Source organism: Trachemys scripta, chromosome 8 (genome assembly GCF_013100865.1).
Source record: "Trachemys scripta elegans isolate TJP31775 chromosome 8, CAS_Tse_1.0, whole genome shotgun sequence".
In the NCBI taxonomy this organism is placed as follows: Eukaryota; Metazoa; Chordata; order Testudines; family Emydidae; genus Trachemys; species Trachemys scripta.
Window position 1 is genome coordinate 22,775,902 of NC_048305.1, and position 16,578 is coordinate 22,792,479.

The 16,578-nt window shown below is 41.9% G+C and overlaps 1 protein-coding gene across 1 annotated transcript in view; it reads right to left on the bottom strand.

Moving 5' to 3' along the window:
* Positions 1 to 1,480: 1,480 nt before the first annotated feature.
* CCNJL (cyclin J like) overlaps positions 1,481 to 16,578 on the bottom strand; it is a 48,553-nt gene continuing 33,455 nt past the window's right edge. Inside the window, exons 4-6 of the mRNA XM_034780059.1 lie at positions 7,374 to 7,673; positions 6,168 to 6,327; positions 1,481 to 5,226 (exon numbers count right to left, since the gene is read on the bottom strand). Coding sequence (XP_034635950.1) covers positions 4,788 to 5,226; positions 6,168 to 6,327; positions 7,374 to 7,673 — 899 coding nt within the window. The 3' untranslated portion in view covers positions 1,481 to 4,787. The remainder of the gene's footprint in view (positions 5,227 to 6,167; positions 6,328 to 7,373; positions 7,674 to 16,578) is intronic.

Sequence of the window (16,578 nt, forward strand, 5' to 3'; positions counted from 1 at the left end):
GTTGATTTTCACTTAAAGCAGAACATTTGCTTATGCTGAGGAATAGTAAAAGCAAGAGCAAGTTAAAGTTTAGTCTTAGGAATTGATTCTTGGGATCCATATAGGAATGTGATAAGGTTTGAATTTGATTTCTTGAGGACCTGACTACAACATGGTTACCCCCCCTCCCACTCTGGTTAAAAAACAGAGCTCTGTCTCAGAGTGGAGATGGAACCAAATGGTGGTGTTGTAATCACAATTCTGTTGATGGAACCCTGCCATGAGGGTGGGGGGAGGAGGGGGGAAGAGACCTGCTTCGAAACAAGTCCCAACAGCTGGATATAAAGGACCTTAAAAACATGCAAAGAACTGATGCTTTAATAAAGGAGTTGGGAGACTGGGGTTTGGAAGTTTAAACACCGGCAAGATAGTTCCAAACAATGATCCTTGCTAGCTTTAAAATGTGTCTCATGAAGACAGAGCTACTTGGGAACTCTCACAGAGCATTTCAACCCCCAAAGAATTAAAGCCACATTTTCAAAAGTTGTGGTTTTGAAGAAAGTGCATGCCCTGCCAAAGGTCAGGGAGCAAAAAACTTATGCCTGTTGACAAAAGATCAGACACTCAGACCAGTTTGCAAGGCAGTCTGATTTGCCAGGAAAATTAGGCAGATTTTTGAGGATTTATTGAAGTGCTTTTTAAAGCAGGACACTCACCTCACCTTGTCTTTTACACTAAGGAGACATTTGACACCTGCAGTAGTACTCACAGTAATTCAGTGCTACTACCTAACCTCAAAAGAATATATGGGCAGGCAAGGAAGCAGTAGAGGGAGATGTTCCTTAGAGAGAGACAGAAGTTAATTCAGGGAAAAGTAGTTTCTTGCTTATTATGTCTCCTGCTGTGTCTTAAAATGCCATGCAAGATTGTGCACATTATATTTTACTGCCCCTTTGGTGGAGGTGATCAAGAGTGATTTTCACCTGTCCAAAATAAATAAATAAAAGATTACTTACCCTAAGTGAGGAGCAGTGAGAATTTTGCAAGGATGTTTTAAATGACCAAATTTTAAATATTCCAACTTCAGCAAGTTGTTTAAAGACTTGACTATATGTTTAAAAGGGTGATTGAAAATGAATGAAATATCTTTATTTCCTTTTGCCTTCACAGTGTTGTCAATAAGCACCAAAAGTACAGTGAGGAACAGATTCTGACATTTATAAAAAAAAACAGATCAAAGACTACTTATTAAGCAAAAATGCCATCATGTTCAAGCTCACAATAAAGCAATAGCCCTTAATATCTGCTGATAATGTTCATCAAACCCTCAACATGAATTTATCTTTGATCCAGGAGTACTAACCAACTTTTAACTGTAAATAACTTTATTTGAAGTATTTTGGACAGTGGCTAGAACAGAGATCAAGCTCTGGGGAGTAGTCAAAGCCATTATATCTCAAAACATTAGATATTATAGAAAACTAAATAAGGAATGTCTATGTTCGCTCCAAAGCATAAAGACCTTAATTAGCGAACTCATTGTAGTCGCTTGCTAATCACTGGAACACTTTCCCCCATATACACCATATCAAGACTTTAGTGTTAAGAAAAAATAGCTTTTGCATTTTCTCAGCTAATTTTGCAACCCACTTCTATCTTTTAAAAAATTACCAGTGAAATTTTTAAAATTTCCTGTTTTGTGACCCAAGTTATCACTTTCTATTCATATCCAAAGCCCTTTTGAGTTTGCATTTACAGCAAGCTTAGTTGCTACCTTTTATGTGATATATGCTTGGAAGTTATGACTTTATCAGCTTGTGTGAATATTTTAGTGCTTGGATAGGCTGTGACTGACTGCACTAAATGGCACAAGTGTGGTCTTTGAAAGAGTTATTACATCCATTAAGCTTTAAAAACTCACCCAGCTTTTGGTGAACCCATGTTAAGTCCCTTTAAGTGACATGATGATAGAATCAGGTTTACAGTTACATTACAGTTGTCTGAGCTTTCCTACTTTAGCTACTCCCAGAGGTGGCATATTTTCATTAAAGACTAAAGGAAATTCACACATAAAATTAGGTGTGGCTTAAATGTACACTAGCCAGGAAATTGAAGTGGAACTCCTGCCAGCATTCAGAGGCATTGCAGAAGGTATGTTCTCCCAAAACAAGAGGCAACGTTGGGCTTTTTAGCTAATCTAGTCTGAGAAACCTCTATATGCTTCTTTCAGAGATTTGTTTTGGTGCTCATCCTATGCACAGGACACAAACAGCAGAATTGAGAGATCCCAGGGAAAGGACATGTATAGAGAAAAGTGACCATGAAGGAAATTAAGAAATTGCAGAGGCACTCTCTCCAATTTAGAATTAAAATCACATAAGCAGTGTGATAGGATGCCCAAGAAATATATTGATCACATCACATCATAAGTTGTCATTTCACCACATGCCCTCAGTCCCGCTGCATCATTTCTAATTGCTCCTTAGATTGCTTCCCTGATTCACTACTTGCTTCCTTGTATGCTGCCACATCTTACGCATGGAATAGTTCCTCACTTCCCAGGCAGTGAGTAGCACCTCCCTGATCTTTTACAATTCCTTTTTTGCAAAGCCTTCCTGTGTAGGTTTCCTAAACCATGGAAATACCATTTGTTAATTCATCCTGTGTATCACACTTGTCAAGAGTACTTTTGTGTTGTGTCCCAGGAAACACTGTTGACAGCTATAGCTTCTATACACCGATACTGGACCAAGGGATTACTTTGTGCAAGGCAGAAGTTCGCTGGCCCTTTTTCAGAGAAATATATTGTGAGAACACAGACAGTATTAACAAATAAGTATGTCAGATGCAGGTCTTTTGTTTATTGGATAATCTTCATCAAGATAGCAGTGGAAATGGTCACTAAAGAGTGACTGCAGACTGTCAAACACAAGACTTCACATGACCTGTTCTATAGAGGTTACGAAAAAACACATGGATTCCACAGTCAGAAATGCCCTAGTACCACAATATTCCCCACATGTTTAAGAGGGTCTTTACAATCTGCTGAATGGCCGAATGACTATAACAGTCATTAAAAGATACGCTAAAACCTTGTGGAAATAAGTTCCATATAAATACACAAACAACAGAATAAAAAAAGGGAACTATATTCTCTAAGTTGCTAAACTAATTTCTGTAAGGTATTGCCTCTTCAGTTTTGTTAGGATTTGTAGTATTTTTTTTTTTAAATTAAAAAATGAAAGAGTTTAAAAACTTTCCTAGCCCGTTCTGCTAAGGACACGGTCATCTTAATGTGTGACACAAAATTACAATATGCAATATTTGTAAGAAGACCCTCATTGTTAAAACAAACGTTAGCAGACAGGTTATTTTTGAGAGAGATTTTCCCGCCATCCCAACACATCCCTTAAAAAACTAAATTCTCTAAAGATATAACTTAAAGAGCACTGCCTAACGTGATATTTAAAAAAACCCAAAAAACATAGCATTTGCCACAAATCAGAATAAAAGCATATTGCACATTGTCTAGACTGCTGTCCTGAGAACCTTTAAAAAAACAATACTGGCTTCCAGCAACTACGGAATGGTGGTTGCATAGCAAGTGAGTGTTCTACACCCAGGTAAAAGTCTCCATGTTACTTGTAACTATCTACATTACTACACAAATCCTACATAGAATTTTTGACCAAACACAGGACGTTCCAGCTCAAAATGATTTTAAAAACAACCCTTTGGATACATGGTAGCAGGTATTCTCATTTCAGTACCCTTAACCCAATTTTGCTATAATGCTCCAAGATGGAATTTAAAGACCAAAGTTCTGTGCAGCTTAACGTTGCAGTCTTAGAATAAAGGCATAATCTCCACCTCCTCCTCATTAGTACAAGTTCTTCAGTCCTAAACTTCACTTTGACCACAAGACATTAATCCTCAAAAATAACTGAAGGCAGTGAACCCCTTCAGTGTATATATAAGAATTTTCTTCCAAGGGGTTTTCTTCAAGTAATATTAGATCCCTGATGTAGCTTGTAAACATTTTTACTAAACAAATTATATCCAGTCACATAAGGCAGCAGCATCTTAAAAATCCTAAAGGTGATTTAAGATTGAGGTTTTTTTACATGAAGGCAGAGAGAGGTTTTGTTCAGTGGCACAGCACCCAAATCCAAGAGGACTTTTAAGGCAAAGAGGATTTGATGGTCATCTGGGTTGCTTTCACTCCAGGTCAAGCAAAGGGAAAGCAACATTTTACAGAGAGATTTTGCCGAGACTGGGATTGTTCATCCAGATAGCATCAAGAAGCTTCTGTATCATCATTTTTAGTGGTAGTTTCCAGTGGAATAAGCTGCCATCAGAGAGACCTTTGGATAAATGCCACTTTCAAAGTACATTCTTATTGGAGGATATTATTGACCAGAAGTCCCTCCAGGCATTCCTGCTCAAAATAACCCTTTAAAATCACAAGCCTTAGCATTTGTGATTCATTGGAGCCTGCTGTATGGAAGACAAAGCTAGTAAGCCCCATAGGGTGTAACTTCTTACACAAGATGCTTTGAAAAGCGACAACCTAAAGTGATGCATGTTATTGCATTTCTGTTTTTCTCAGTCTCATTAAAAGACAACACCTCAATCCTTGCAGGAATGGCACCCACATTAAAAAGGGTCTCAAGAGCAAACGTCTTCGGAATCAACTAGTTGTAAAGATTCTGTTCCTTTGTGTGTTTTTCGCTGCAAATATGCAATTGGCTCACATCCCATGGGGCCTTTTGTTCAGACTTTACTCACATCACCATTTTTCTAGACCGTCATCTGTCAAAACACCTGGCTGTGTAGGTGTGATGTCCACTGAAATAGCTGCTGCCATAGGCCATGGAGATGCAGTGTCTAGGTTCTGTTGCTATAGCTACCTGCATCGTGATAGGTCCTTGGATGGGCAGAGTCTGCACAGAAGGTTGAAGGCTGGCCTGCAGAGCAGAGTAAGAATGCAGTGAGGTGCTAGCACTCCCAGAGAGTAGGCTGCTGGGCCTGTGGGCCTGCAAGGAGTCACGGTAAGCAGAGCATAAATCCTGCACTGGAGACTGGAACTGGGAAAGGGCAGTTGAGTGCTGGGCTAGTGGGTGATAACTGGATTGCTGAAACAGGACCTGAGTTGTGGTTTGGTGGTTCACACTTCCCACTACTTGCTGCTGCAATGTTATTTGTTTTTTCACCTTGCTGGCTTCTTTGACATCATTCTCATAATATCTAGAGAAAACAAAAATTAAAGCACAGTGTTGTCAAGCAAATGCAAGCTATCAGAACGGGTGTAAATATCTGAGGAGTTTCTACAAATTGATTTTCAATTGTCCCCTTGCCAGCTTGTTCCTACATGGTCAGTACAAGTTTTCCCATTGACCCTAATGGGCATAGGATTTGGGTGCTCGTTAGCCTGCACAGGTCAGAGATAAAAAGAACTTATTGTGCTCAATAATGTTCATATTTCACCTGTCGGCACTTTGAATAGATTTACCATTTCTATCTACTAATGGCCATTCTGAACCATTAAAACATTCAGTGGGCATTTTGGGGAACATTCGGTCTACAGAGTGAAGAGATCTTTTAAAACGTGCAGCTGTGTTGTGTGTCAAGACCCCATAAATGCATAGAACCAATAAGGGAATCCTTTCCAGTCTCTGCTAGCAGGACTTGCCTGCATCCACATAGACTAGGCTGCTGTCATGATCTATCATAACCGAACAAGCAACCTCTTCTACTGGGGGTAGGGGTAAGGGGTGAGAGAGAGAATGAATAGTTCTGGAATGTCTTTGCTGTAAGGGGAATAATGCTATCACTTTACAACAATACTTCATACACTAAAAGTGTTATAACATCGCAAAGGATGGATAGCTACTTACACAGAAACTATAGTGGAAGTCAAATTTTGTGCGGCCTAACCACCCAATTGCATGAATAAATTACCATTCTGGTTGATGCAATGGATTCATATGCTACCACTGCACCAATATTTAGAAAGATTGCCAATCCCCAACTTTGCTGATATGGGCTGAGATGTACTAATCTCATGTGATCTTGATTACTGCTAAACTAAATGCCATTTGGAGTCTTTTCAGCTCTACATTTTTGGAGAGTAATAGAAAGTCTATTAAGAGTTTGAGGAATAGGTTACTTTGGTCCAGCAGTCTTACATTAGCATCATTTCGATACATTGGGTAAGATGCTCCCAGGAATAACACGTTAGCAGCTGGAGCTGTGTGGTCCAGGAGGGAGAAATCTGCATACAGATGCGTGAGGCGCACACACAAGCAGCAGCAATCAGAGATGGTCGAAAGTTGAGGAAAGCATAATCTAAAGAAATTTTAAAAATAATATTACGCTTTGACCGATCACCATTCACTCGGAGTTCCATTCACTCTGTGCACATGCAGCAAGGTGAATCAAGTTAAACTTATAGGCCAAATGCCCACAGAGGTGGACAATTAAGTCTTTATATATGATACAGAGGCCTAAGAGTGGCATTTTGTACCCAGCAAAAGCCTCCACAAATCAGGATGGAATACAGGCGACTCATCTTATGCTGGGGTTACGTTCCGCTGTCAGCACGTAAAGCGAAAATCGCGTATAGTCAAAATTACATTGAGTGTAATGGCGGGCGGACTTGCCCGCACTACAGGTACAGTATTTAAATTGTTATTTTTCTCCTTTTTTTGTTTTTGCCAACCGCGCAAAGCTGAATTCGTGCATGTTAAATGCGCGTAAGATGAGACTCGCCTGTATTTCAAACTATGACCCTGCTGTGGGCTTCTATCCCCTACAAGCCATTCTGATCTGTTCCATTTCATGCAAGTTGATTGCATTCTCAGACTCCTAATCAAGTTTCTAGGAAGGGTCTCAACTAGAACAAGGTTGGGCCACTTAAACCTTAACCCAGTTTTTCAAGAATCGAAAATACACCTTAGTTCAAATCTTGCCACAGCTGAGACAGTGAGCCCATTTGGCTTTTTAGCAGCTCTCCATAACTTCTCATCCTCAGAAAGGAAGTAAAAATCCACAGCCCCCATTTCTAGTGACTCTTACTTAGGGGCATCGCAGAAAAGTTCTAGGGTTGGGCAATTCCAACTTGCTTTCAGATGCTTGCAAAGAGAGCCATAAGGACCCTTCTCCTAGAAGAGTTCTTCCCCCAGAAGTGCCTTTGAGAATTTGCGCCATTTGCAGTCCATAGCAATACAGAGGAAAGATATTGCTCTTTGCAAGTATTTTTATTGCACCTACGTTGTGCCCGTTTTAAAAGCATTTATTTGTCTGCTATGGATTTTTGCCATTAGCCCACTGGAAGACTACCCAAGGGTAAACCTCTACAGACCCCACATCTCACAGTTGGACTGAGATATTACCTTGCACTGAGAAATCAAGGAAGTAGTAAGCATATTTTTCCATGAAAGCTTTGACTTTGGTCAGGGATGTGATGGGCCAGCCATTGTGAAGGTCCTTCTCGCCAACAGAGGCAAAGAGGTAGTAGTCAATGTAGTGTGCTGGAGTCGGCAGGCAGAGATTCCAGTTGAAGTTTTCCAAGAGTAGTAGTTCCATCTTGAGCAGGTCTTTTTTGTTTAGCACCACGTTCACATTGCACATGTAAGCCAAGTTATTTAACTGCTCCAGCTTTGGAACGCGATCCTCCTTTTCTTCAAATTTGCCTTAAAAAAATAAAATAAATAACAATTTAAAGATGGATTTAAAAATTGACTCAAAAAACAAACAAACAAAACAAAACAAAAAAAACCAACAACACTCAGCCCAAGGTCACCTAGATTCAAAGGATCCTGATACTAGTTGTGCATTAGTAAGCATGTAGAATTCACAGATCCATCATGCAGCATGGGGAACCTGCTCTTCTAGCGGGGCTAGCCAGAGTTTTGTGGACTTAAACCCAAAACTCATCACGGGGTGTATATGCAGACTTGCAAGGGTCTGTGCAAACACTGTATTTGGTCTATCTGTGCAAGACAAAGACGTGCAACTCTGGTGCACTGGTGAACTATGAGCTCCGGAAGTATTTACTGGGGCAAGGGAAAAAGGCAGGAAGTGAGGTCTGATCAAGTCTTGCCATGTGAAGATACTAAGGTATCTAAGGTATCTTTCAACCTAAGCTTCCTTATCTTTAAGAGCAACTCTACTATGCCAAATACCAACACTAGATACATGCAAGTCAAGCAGGCCCACACAACTTAGGACAATAGCAAACTTTACAGAGATGGGTACACGCTTGCACTATTATGAAGTTGTGTCACCCATGTTGTCTTTCCTTAAAGACTTTGTGAAACTGACCCAGCCAAAGGTATTGGAATCCTAAACAAATCTCCCAAAGGATAAGCCCACCTCCCCATGAGGACTTAAATCACATTCCAAGGTTTAGGAACAGAGTCAGACCAAAAAATAAATTAAAAAAAAAAAAAAAAGTGAAGTTGATTTGCAATTGACTAATATTTTCCCTGCAAGGATCTCAAAAGGAGCTTGTTTCCATAGCACAGAACATTTATAAGATTCTTCTATGTGGTATTAAGATAAATTTACAAAATAAAAATCTGGGCAATTTATTTTTAAATTAGCACATCTCCATAAAATGCCTAGCACAATGGGACCCAAATCCCTGGGTGGGTCCTTGGGTGCTACTTCAGTAGAGAGGATTGTGGCAGATAAATAATAAAAGTCCTTTAAAAAAGCAGCAAGAAATTTGAAACGGAGGGATTGAAAGGGAGGGAGAAAAAGCCTGAGTAAATTCCTCTTCCCCAAAATCCATCCAAATAAACCCAAGCAGATTTTAAGCATGTTTTTTAGAACAGTGCTGAACACCACTGGCCCTTGCATACCCTCGCTGCTGTTATCCAATATTCAGCTTACCCAGTGCCGAGTCTTGTCATCAGCAATGGGTAGTTTTTGCAGTGCAGCTCAGGCTCAGATGGTTGTAAGTTTAAATACAAAAACCCGACCTAAAATCAGTCACCATAAACATAAAGAGGTTTGTAAAAAGAAGAGCCTATAAAATATAATGCAAAATAAGAGGATACGACGTGCAATGAGAAATGGGAAAGAACAAGACCTCTCTATTTGTTCTCCTATCTTCCCTCTGATAAATCCCTACATTTTTTATTCTATTATTCAAACAGCTCTCAGTAGCTAAAGGAGTGCACATCAACCCCACGATCAGGAAAGCCTTAGGATATGGTTAGACAAGAGATTTAAAATTTGGTTCAGAGATCAAATATCAGCAAGACCCACAACTCAGTTCTTCCTTTGGACACACAAAGGCAGCTCCCTGAAGCACAAGTGCAGATAAATTAAGAACACACTAATATACTTCCAGAGAAGTCACCAGAGGCCTTTAAAAAAAATAAAAATAAACAAGTGGTCTAAACAACTTGCTCCTTGAGTTTAACCATCCATTTACTTTTCTCTGATTTAGAATTTGCTTTCTGCCTTAAAACTAAGTAACCCCATCTTTGCAGCCATCTTGAATTAGATTGACTGCATCTGCTTAACAATAATTTAGCTATTGAACATTTGTTCAGGATCTTATAGAAGCAGATGTTGGAATTCATTAGCATTTTTATACAGCAGAAAGCTTGGCAGCACATCCTGGGAGATGCAATTGCATTCTATAGGAAAACTGTATTTCAATATGAAAAGAGAATCTGCTCCTATTTCAAGAGTTTTATACTGCACAGGGTTTCAGAAGTGAATAAAAAAATCCAAGATAAGCATGTATCTAAACAAAGCAATCTGCTAAACTATGAACTGTGACATTTAACTTTTCAGATAATATACTGGAAAAAACAAGCCATTTCTATAGCAAGTTATCTTTTTGGGGAAAAAAACTGTTCTGAACCTAAGCACCTGCTATTTAAATAGAGAGAACAGGGCAGTAGCTATAGTGCTAACTCAAAATGTAACTGCTTTAAATAATAGTCTAATTTAAAATGACTTAATGATTGGGTATATAATGGAGTCCATATAAAAACTAACCTGTTCAAAAATACACACGTCACTTGTCTATCGACAAATGACTTCCTGGTAATGTTGGGGTTTTAGCCAACATTGACATCAATTTATTCAATATCTTTGTTTAAAAACTCATATTCTCCCAGATTTCTCATGGACAGGAAAACACCTCAATTTCTGAGCATGCTATAGTGTATAGAGAGACCTATCAGGAAAATCATGTTACTGTCAAGTAAAAACTGGCTTTAAGAAATCAACTAACACATGCACTTAACCAATTATTTTAATTAATTATGTGTTGAAGATGAGTGCCTGTATATCATTTTAGCCACAATTTCAGCTCTTTCTAGTGCAAATATGTCCCTCTTGTTTTCTTTTCCAGCAGCGTTGACACTCCATGGGTCTCTAACCAAGTAGGTACCAAAGTATTCTTAGTCCCTTCTGCAATGCTGGCTACCTAAATGAGAGAAGCGCAATACTCCAACTGCTATGATGCTCCGGGTGAGGGGGGAGTCGGGGGGGTGGATAAGGGACAGGGAGGGGGCAGAGGTTGGGGGTGGTGGTCAGGGAACTGGGGGTTGGATCGTGGGCGTTCTGGGGGTCTGTCAGAACTCGGCGGGGGGGGTCCCGGCATGGTGGTGGTGGTGGGGGTTTCCTGGGGCATGTTGAGGGGACAAGGAACAGGATGGGTCGGGGATTCTGAGGGGGCGGGAAGTGGGTGGGGGTCGGATAGGGGGCAGGGACAGGCTGTTTGGGAGGCACAGCCTTCTCTACCCTAAAGCTCATTCAGCAGTTTGAGGCTTGCAGACGAGCCAAGCTGTTAGTTTTTCCGTTACGGCTGCCGTCCCTTTCACTTCCCAAATGCCAAATTATAGTCTATATTCAATTTCAATGCCACAGGGAGATTCATGTCAGGGGAGGGTAGCTTCATTTAATATTAGCCACTGGGGGAGGGAATCACATGAGAAGAGCCATATCCTACACCATCTACCTCCTTTCCAACGCTACCAAGGGAGGCTCCCCCCCCGCATACCCTGAGGCTTCAGAGGGGTTAATTCAGTGGTTCTCAAACTTTTGTATTGGTGACCCCTTTCACATAGCAAACCTCTGAGTGCAACCCCCCCTTATAAATATATAAAAAAGTATTTTTAATTTAACACTATTATAAATGCTGGAGGCAAAGCGGGGTTTGAGGTGGAGGCTGGCAGCTCACGACCCCCAGTAATAACCTCGTGACCCCCTGAGGGGTCCTGACTCCCAGTTTGAGACCCCCTGGGTTAATTTAATTTTAGCACCCTGTGTCCATTCACATGCATGTGCTATTTTGAGCATTTCAGTTTTCACAACATAGGCTCATCCCAGATTCTGGAACAAGCTCAAATGCTCAGTTCGTGGAGTACGTACATAAGCTATACTAAAGACAAACCCACAATAACCGTCTCCAGTTTGTGAGGGACCCCATGGAGCCAGTCTCTAGGAAACAGATAAATGCATGGAGGTTAAGTCCATTAATGGCTATTAGCCAGGATGGGTAAGGAATGGTGTCCCTAGCCTCTGTTTGTCAGAGGGTGGATGGAGATGGATGGCAGGAGAGAGATCACTTGATCATTACCTGTTAGGTTCACTCCCTCTGGGGTACTTGGCACTGGCCATTGTCGGTAGACAGGATACTGGGCTGGATGGACCTTAGGTCTGACCCAGTATGGCCATTCTTATGTTCTAACCTAAATGAACCCAAAGTTATGAAGACAGATATGAGTCAAGGAAGCCAGCAGACTATCAGAAACCTGGAAAAAAAAATCTCTGACTGGATGGGCTCAGGCGTTTGGTCACAAGCTGAGGTGGTTCAAAAGTTTTGGATTTTTTTTAAGCAGAATTTTTTTGTTATTTCTTTTAACAATCAAAACACAACAAGCAGCAAATATTTGGCCACACACTTCTGAAACCCCAAACCATATTCAGGTTTTGGCAGACTAATTTCAGCTTTTCAATTAGAAAAACCACAACAAATTTTGAAGGAAAGCAGACATTGTCCATGATTTTTTCTGCTTTTTAAAAACCCCTAGTTTTCGATCCAAAAAAAGTTTTGACGGAAAATATTTGTCCAACCCTTTTAATGAGCTTCAGTGCCTTTTAGCTCTAGCTGATGCTGAGAACCAGTGATACCTTGTAAAGAAGTTCTCTCAAAACTGGGTTTGTGCCGAGATGAGGAAGGTTTATTTTTCCCAGGGCCGCCTGTGGGAGGGAGGGGGGAAGCAAGTGGGGGCAATTTGCCCTAGGGCCCGCAAGCGCCCTTACGAGAATATAGCATTGTATAGTATTGCAATTTTTCTTATGGAAGGGGCCCCCGAAATTGCTTTGCCCCAGGCTTCCTGAATCCTCTGGGCAGCCCTGGTTTGCGCCAATATAATTAGATCAATTTTAAATACATTTTGTTACACTGGTGAAAGTTTTCCCAACATATAAGCCCTAAATCACTCACATGGATGCATTCTCTTTCAATATGGAACTAGTCAGCTGTGATTAAAGTGACTTCCCTTCAACATCCTGCACTAGAAGTATTATTTTTCAACACTCAAACTGGTTTAATCAAAGTCTAAACATTTTTCAGTTATACACATTCATTGCCATTTTATACTGCATTCAGGTTGCCAACGGAAAGGCCTACTTTCCATCCTTCACAACTCCCCCGTGGGGAAAAAAAAAGGTCTTTATCTGAAGCTAGACATGGAAGGTCTGGATCCCACAAACAAGCTGGCAAGTTGAAGCTTATATCATGTTCTTAGGCTTTTCCTTCCAATGGAGAGTTCCTGTGCTCCTAGTATTCTTGTATTTGTTTACATACCTATCCATGGGGGAAAAAACCCTGTAAATACAGTAGTATGTTTTCAAACTCATATGGTGTAAAACAGCTAGACACAGAGAAAGGGTTCTCTGCAAATAGCTCTATACATACTACATTCAATATGCAACACTTGCTAAGAAGTCAGAAAAGACTCCCAACGCAGAGCCAAATTGTTCCTCTAAACATTCTATCAATCTGGTGGGTAAATATTACCTTCTTGGTTGAATGGAAACAAACTTCAATAACTATATGGCGTGCAGCAGTATGAGGCCTACAATAAAATTGGAGAAGTGCTCTGGGCAAAGGGAGAAATGAGACAGATTAAGAAATACTGGAGAGTTTCTGACCTTTGTTCTGCCATTCCAAGCATTGTTTATAGCTATGTCCAACCCAGCTCTGTGGAATCTAGCTGCATATCAAGTCTCTATAGCCACTCATGTTTAGTATTTTTCTTTAGGTTTCTCTCATTGCTACCCAAGTGCTGTTGTTTTAACCAATAGCCTCCACTGCCATAGTATTTCAGCACTCGCAGTCTTCTTCCTTTCAGACACCCTCGTTGTGACAGGGAAGTGCTACTATCCCCATTTTACAGAGGAGGAATAGAGGCACAGAGAAACTAAGACCTGGCCTACACTTAACAATCAGATTGACATAGCTACATTGCTCAGGGTTGTGAAAAGAAATTGTGCCCTGAGTGCCACTGTTAGGGTGACCTAATCCCTGCTGCAGGTGCAGTAATGCCTCTCAGGGCACGTCTTCACTACCCGCCGGCTCGGCGGGTAGCAATCGATCTATTGGGGATCGACTTATTGCGTCTAGTGAAGACGCGATAAAATCGATCCCCGATGGCTCTGCAGTCGACTCCGGAAATCCACCGCGGCAAGAGGTGGAAGCGGAGTTGACGGTGGCGCGGCAGCGGTCAACTCGCCGCCGTCCTCACAGCCAGGTCAGTCGACCTAAAATACGCAACTTCAGCTACGCTATTCACGAAGCTGAAGTTGCGTATCTTAGGTCGACCCCCTCCCACCTACCCCCCCCGGAGTGTAGACCTAGCCTCAGAGAGGTGGATGAACTGCACTGATAGGAACAACCCTTCCATTGATGTAGGAAGGGTCTATACCAGTGGAGGGCAACCTACGGCCCATCAGGGTAATCCACTGGTGGGCCACGAGACAGTTTGTTTACACTGAACGTCCGCAGGCACAGCCGCCCACAGCTCCCAGTGGCCATGGTTCACCGTTCCCAGCCAATGGGAGCTGCAGGAAGCAGTGTGGGTCACAGGTTGCCCACCACTGGCCCACTCCCGTGGCACAGCTGCATTGTCATAGCTGTGCCGAGGCAGCATAGACATGCCCTAAGGACTTACTCAAGGTCAGATATGAAATCTGGTAGCAGGAACTTAATGAATGTCTCACAAATGCTACGCTAGTACCATAGCCTCTGGCCTTTCCTCTCTTGACAAGACTACCTTTCCTCTCGAGTCTACACAAATGTTGCCTGCCACCCCTTTGCTACCAGGAAATGTAATAAAAAGCGCTAATGCAGATATAACCAAAACAGTCATATATTCATCAGTTCCTTTTCCCTCCTCAGTCTCCTTCCACTGAGGAAATGTTTGTGGTGGCCTCCATCTACAGATATCAGCTTTTGATTTCCATCCTTTGTGCTGAGGGGCCAGAGAACATCACCTCCACATCAGTCTGAAAAGACAATACTTCTCCACTTCGCTCTGCTACTTGAATGGCTAGAGTGGGAAAAGACCCAGATATTTAAAATCCATTTACAGATTTAGAATAAACGGGATTAATAAAATGTTATGATTCAGACTCATGACAGCTGGAGAGCGTGGGAGTACAAAGTTAAAAGAAAAGCGGAGGCCAAGGAGAGTGAACGTTAAGGTAGGACAGAAAATCAATCAAAAGTTTTGAATCAGAATTGTCAGTACTACAGGAAGATAGCAACAAGCTCAAGGTAATCACTGAGCAAATAGTGTTTGTTGTTATACTCACAAATAACTAAACAAATAACTATTTTAAACTCAGAAAATACTGAACCTATAACTGAAGAGATACAGCTCATTCCCCTACTGTTTCCATTTGAATTTTGATTTTGGATTTCACACACACACACACACACACACACACGGTGGGGGGGGAGGGCGTGGAAAGGCGAAAAAATGTTGGGGACAAGCAAGCTTATCAAGAAATGGGTCTTTCTACTGTAGTGAGACCTGCTTTCATTTCAGAACAGATGGGATTCAGAGGTCAAAATTTCCAACAGGTAATTAAACTTAGGCTCCTAAATCCACCTTAGGCACCTGGATAAGTTGCTTATTTTTAAAGATGTCTAGCACTCAGAAGTTCCCCTCTTTGTCCAAGATTGTCAAAGACAAATGCACACATTTTACAACAGCTCTCTCCCCACCCTCAAAAGTGAGCTCTGAGTTACTTGGTAAAGATCTAATGACATACACTAATTTAATGTACCAAACTGCAATGCAATAGGTAATCACTCAAGTACCCATAAAATATGGAATGCCCAATAGCTGTACTCAGATTCAAAACTCTTTGAACACCTACAAATATGTCATCTTATGTTTTAACCAGCATTAAGGCCTGCTCTACTGTAGGAAGAGATGTGTGAGCTAGCCATTTTTTTTTTAAAAGCCTTTTCCCTAGTGTAGGCATCCCTAAAGGGCTTTTCAGTCATGTTAAACTAACTTTATGAAGCTAAGCTGATTGAAAGCCATATCTCCCCTTGTTCATAGAATATCAGGGTTGGAAGGGGCCTCAGGAGGTCATCTAGTCCAACCCCCTGCTCAAAGCAGGGCCAATCCCCAACTAAATCGTCCCAGCCAGGGCTTTGTCAAGCCTGACCTTAAAAACCTCTAAGGAAGGAGATTCCACCACCTCCCTAAGTAGCCCATTCCAGTGCTTCACCATCCTCTTAGGGTATGTCTACACTACGGGATTAATCCGAATTTATATAATTTGAATTTGGGAAACAGATTGTATAAAGTCGAATGTATGCGGCCACACTAAGCACATTAATTTGGCGGTGTGCGTCCATGTTCCGGGGCTAGTGTTGATTTCTGGAGCGTTGCGCTGTGGGTAGCTATCCCATAGTTCCCGCAGGCTCCCCCGCCCATTGGAATTCTGGGTTGAGATCCCAGTGCCTGATGGGACAAAAAACATTGTCGCAGGTGGTTCTGGGTACAGCCTCACCGCTCCCTCCCTCCCTGCATGAAAGCAACGGACGGCAGACAACCAGTTTGCGCCTTTTTTCCTGGGTGAACACTGCAGACTCCATACCACGGCAAGCATGGAGCCCGCTCAGCTCAAGACAGCGGTCATGAACACTGTAAACACCTCGCGCATTCTCGTGCAGTTTATGCTGAGCCAGGACCAGAAAAACGAGGCGAGGAGGCAGCAGCGGCGGCAGCACAGCGACAAACGTGATGAGGACATGGACATGGACACAGAATTCTCTCAAACCACGGGCTCCGGTATTTTGGAGATCATGTTGTTAATGGGGCAGGTTCTATCCATGGAACGCCGATTCTGGGCAAGGGAAACAAGCACAGACTGGAGGGACCGCATAGTGTTGCGGGTGTGGGATGATTCCCAGTGGCTGCGGAACTTTCGCATGCATAAGGGCACTTTCTTGGAACTTTGTAACTTGCTGTCCCCTGCCCTGAAACGCCAGAATACCAAGATGAGAGCAGCCCTCACAGTTGAGAAGAGAGTGGCGATAGCCCT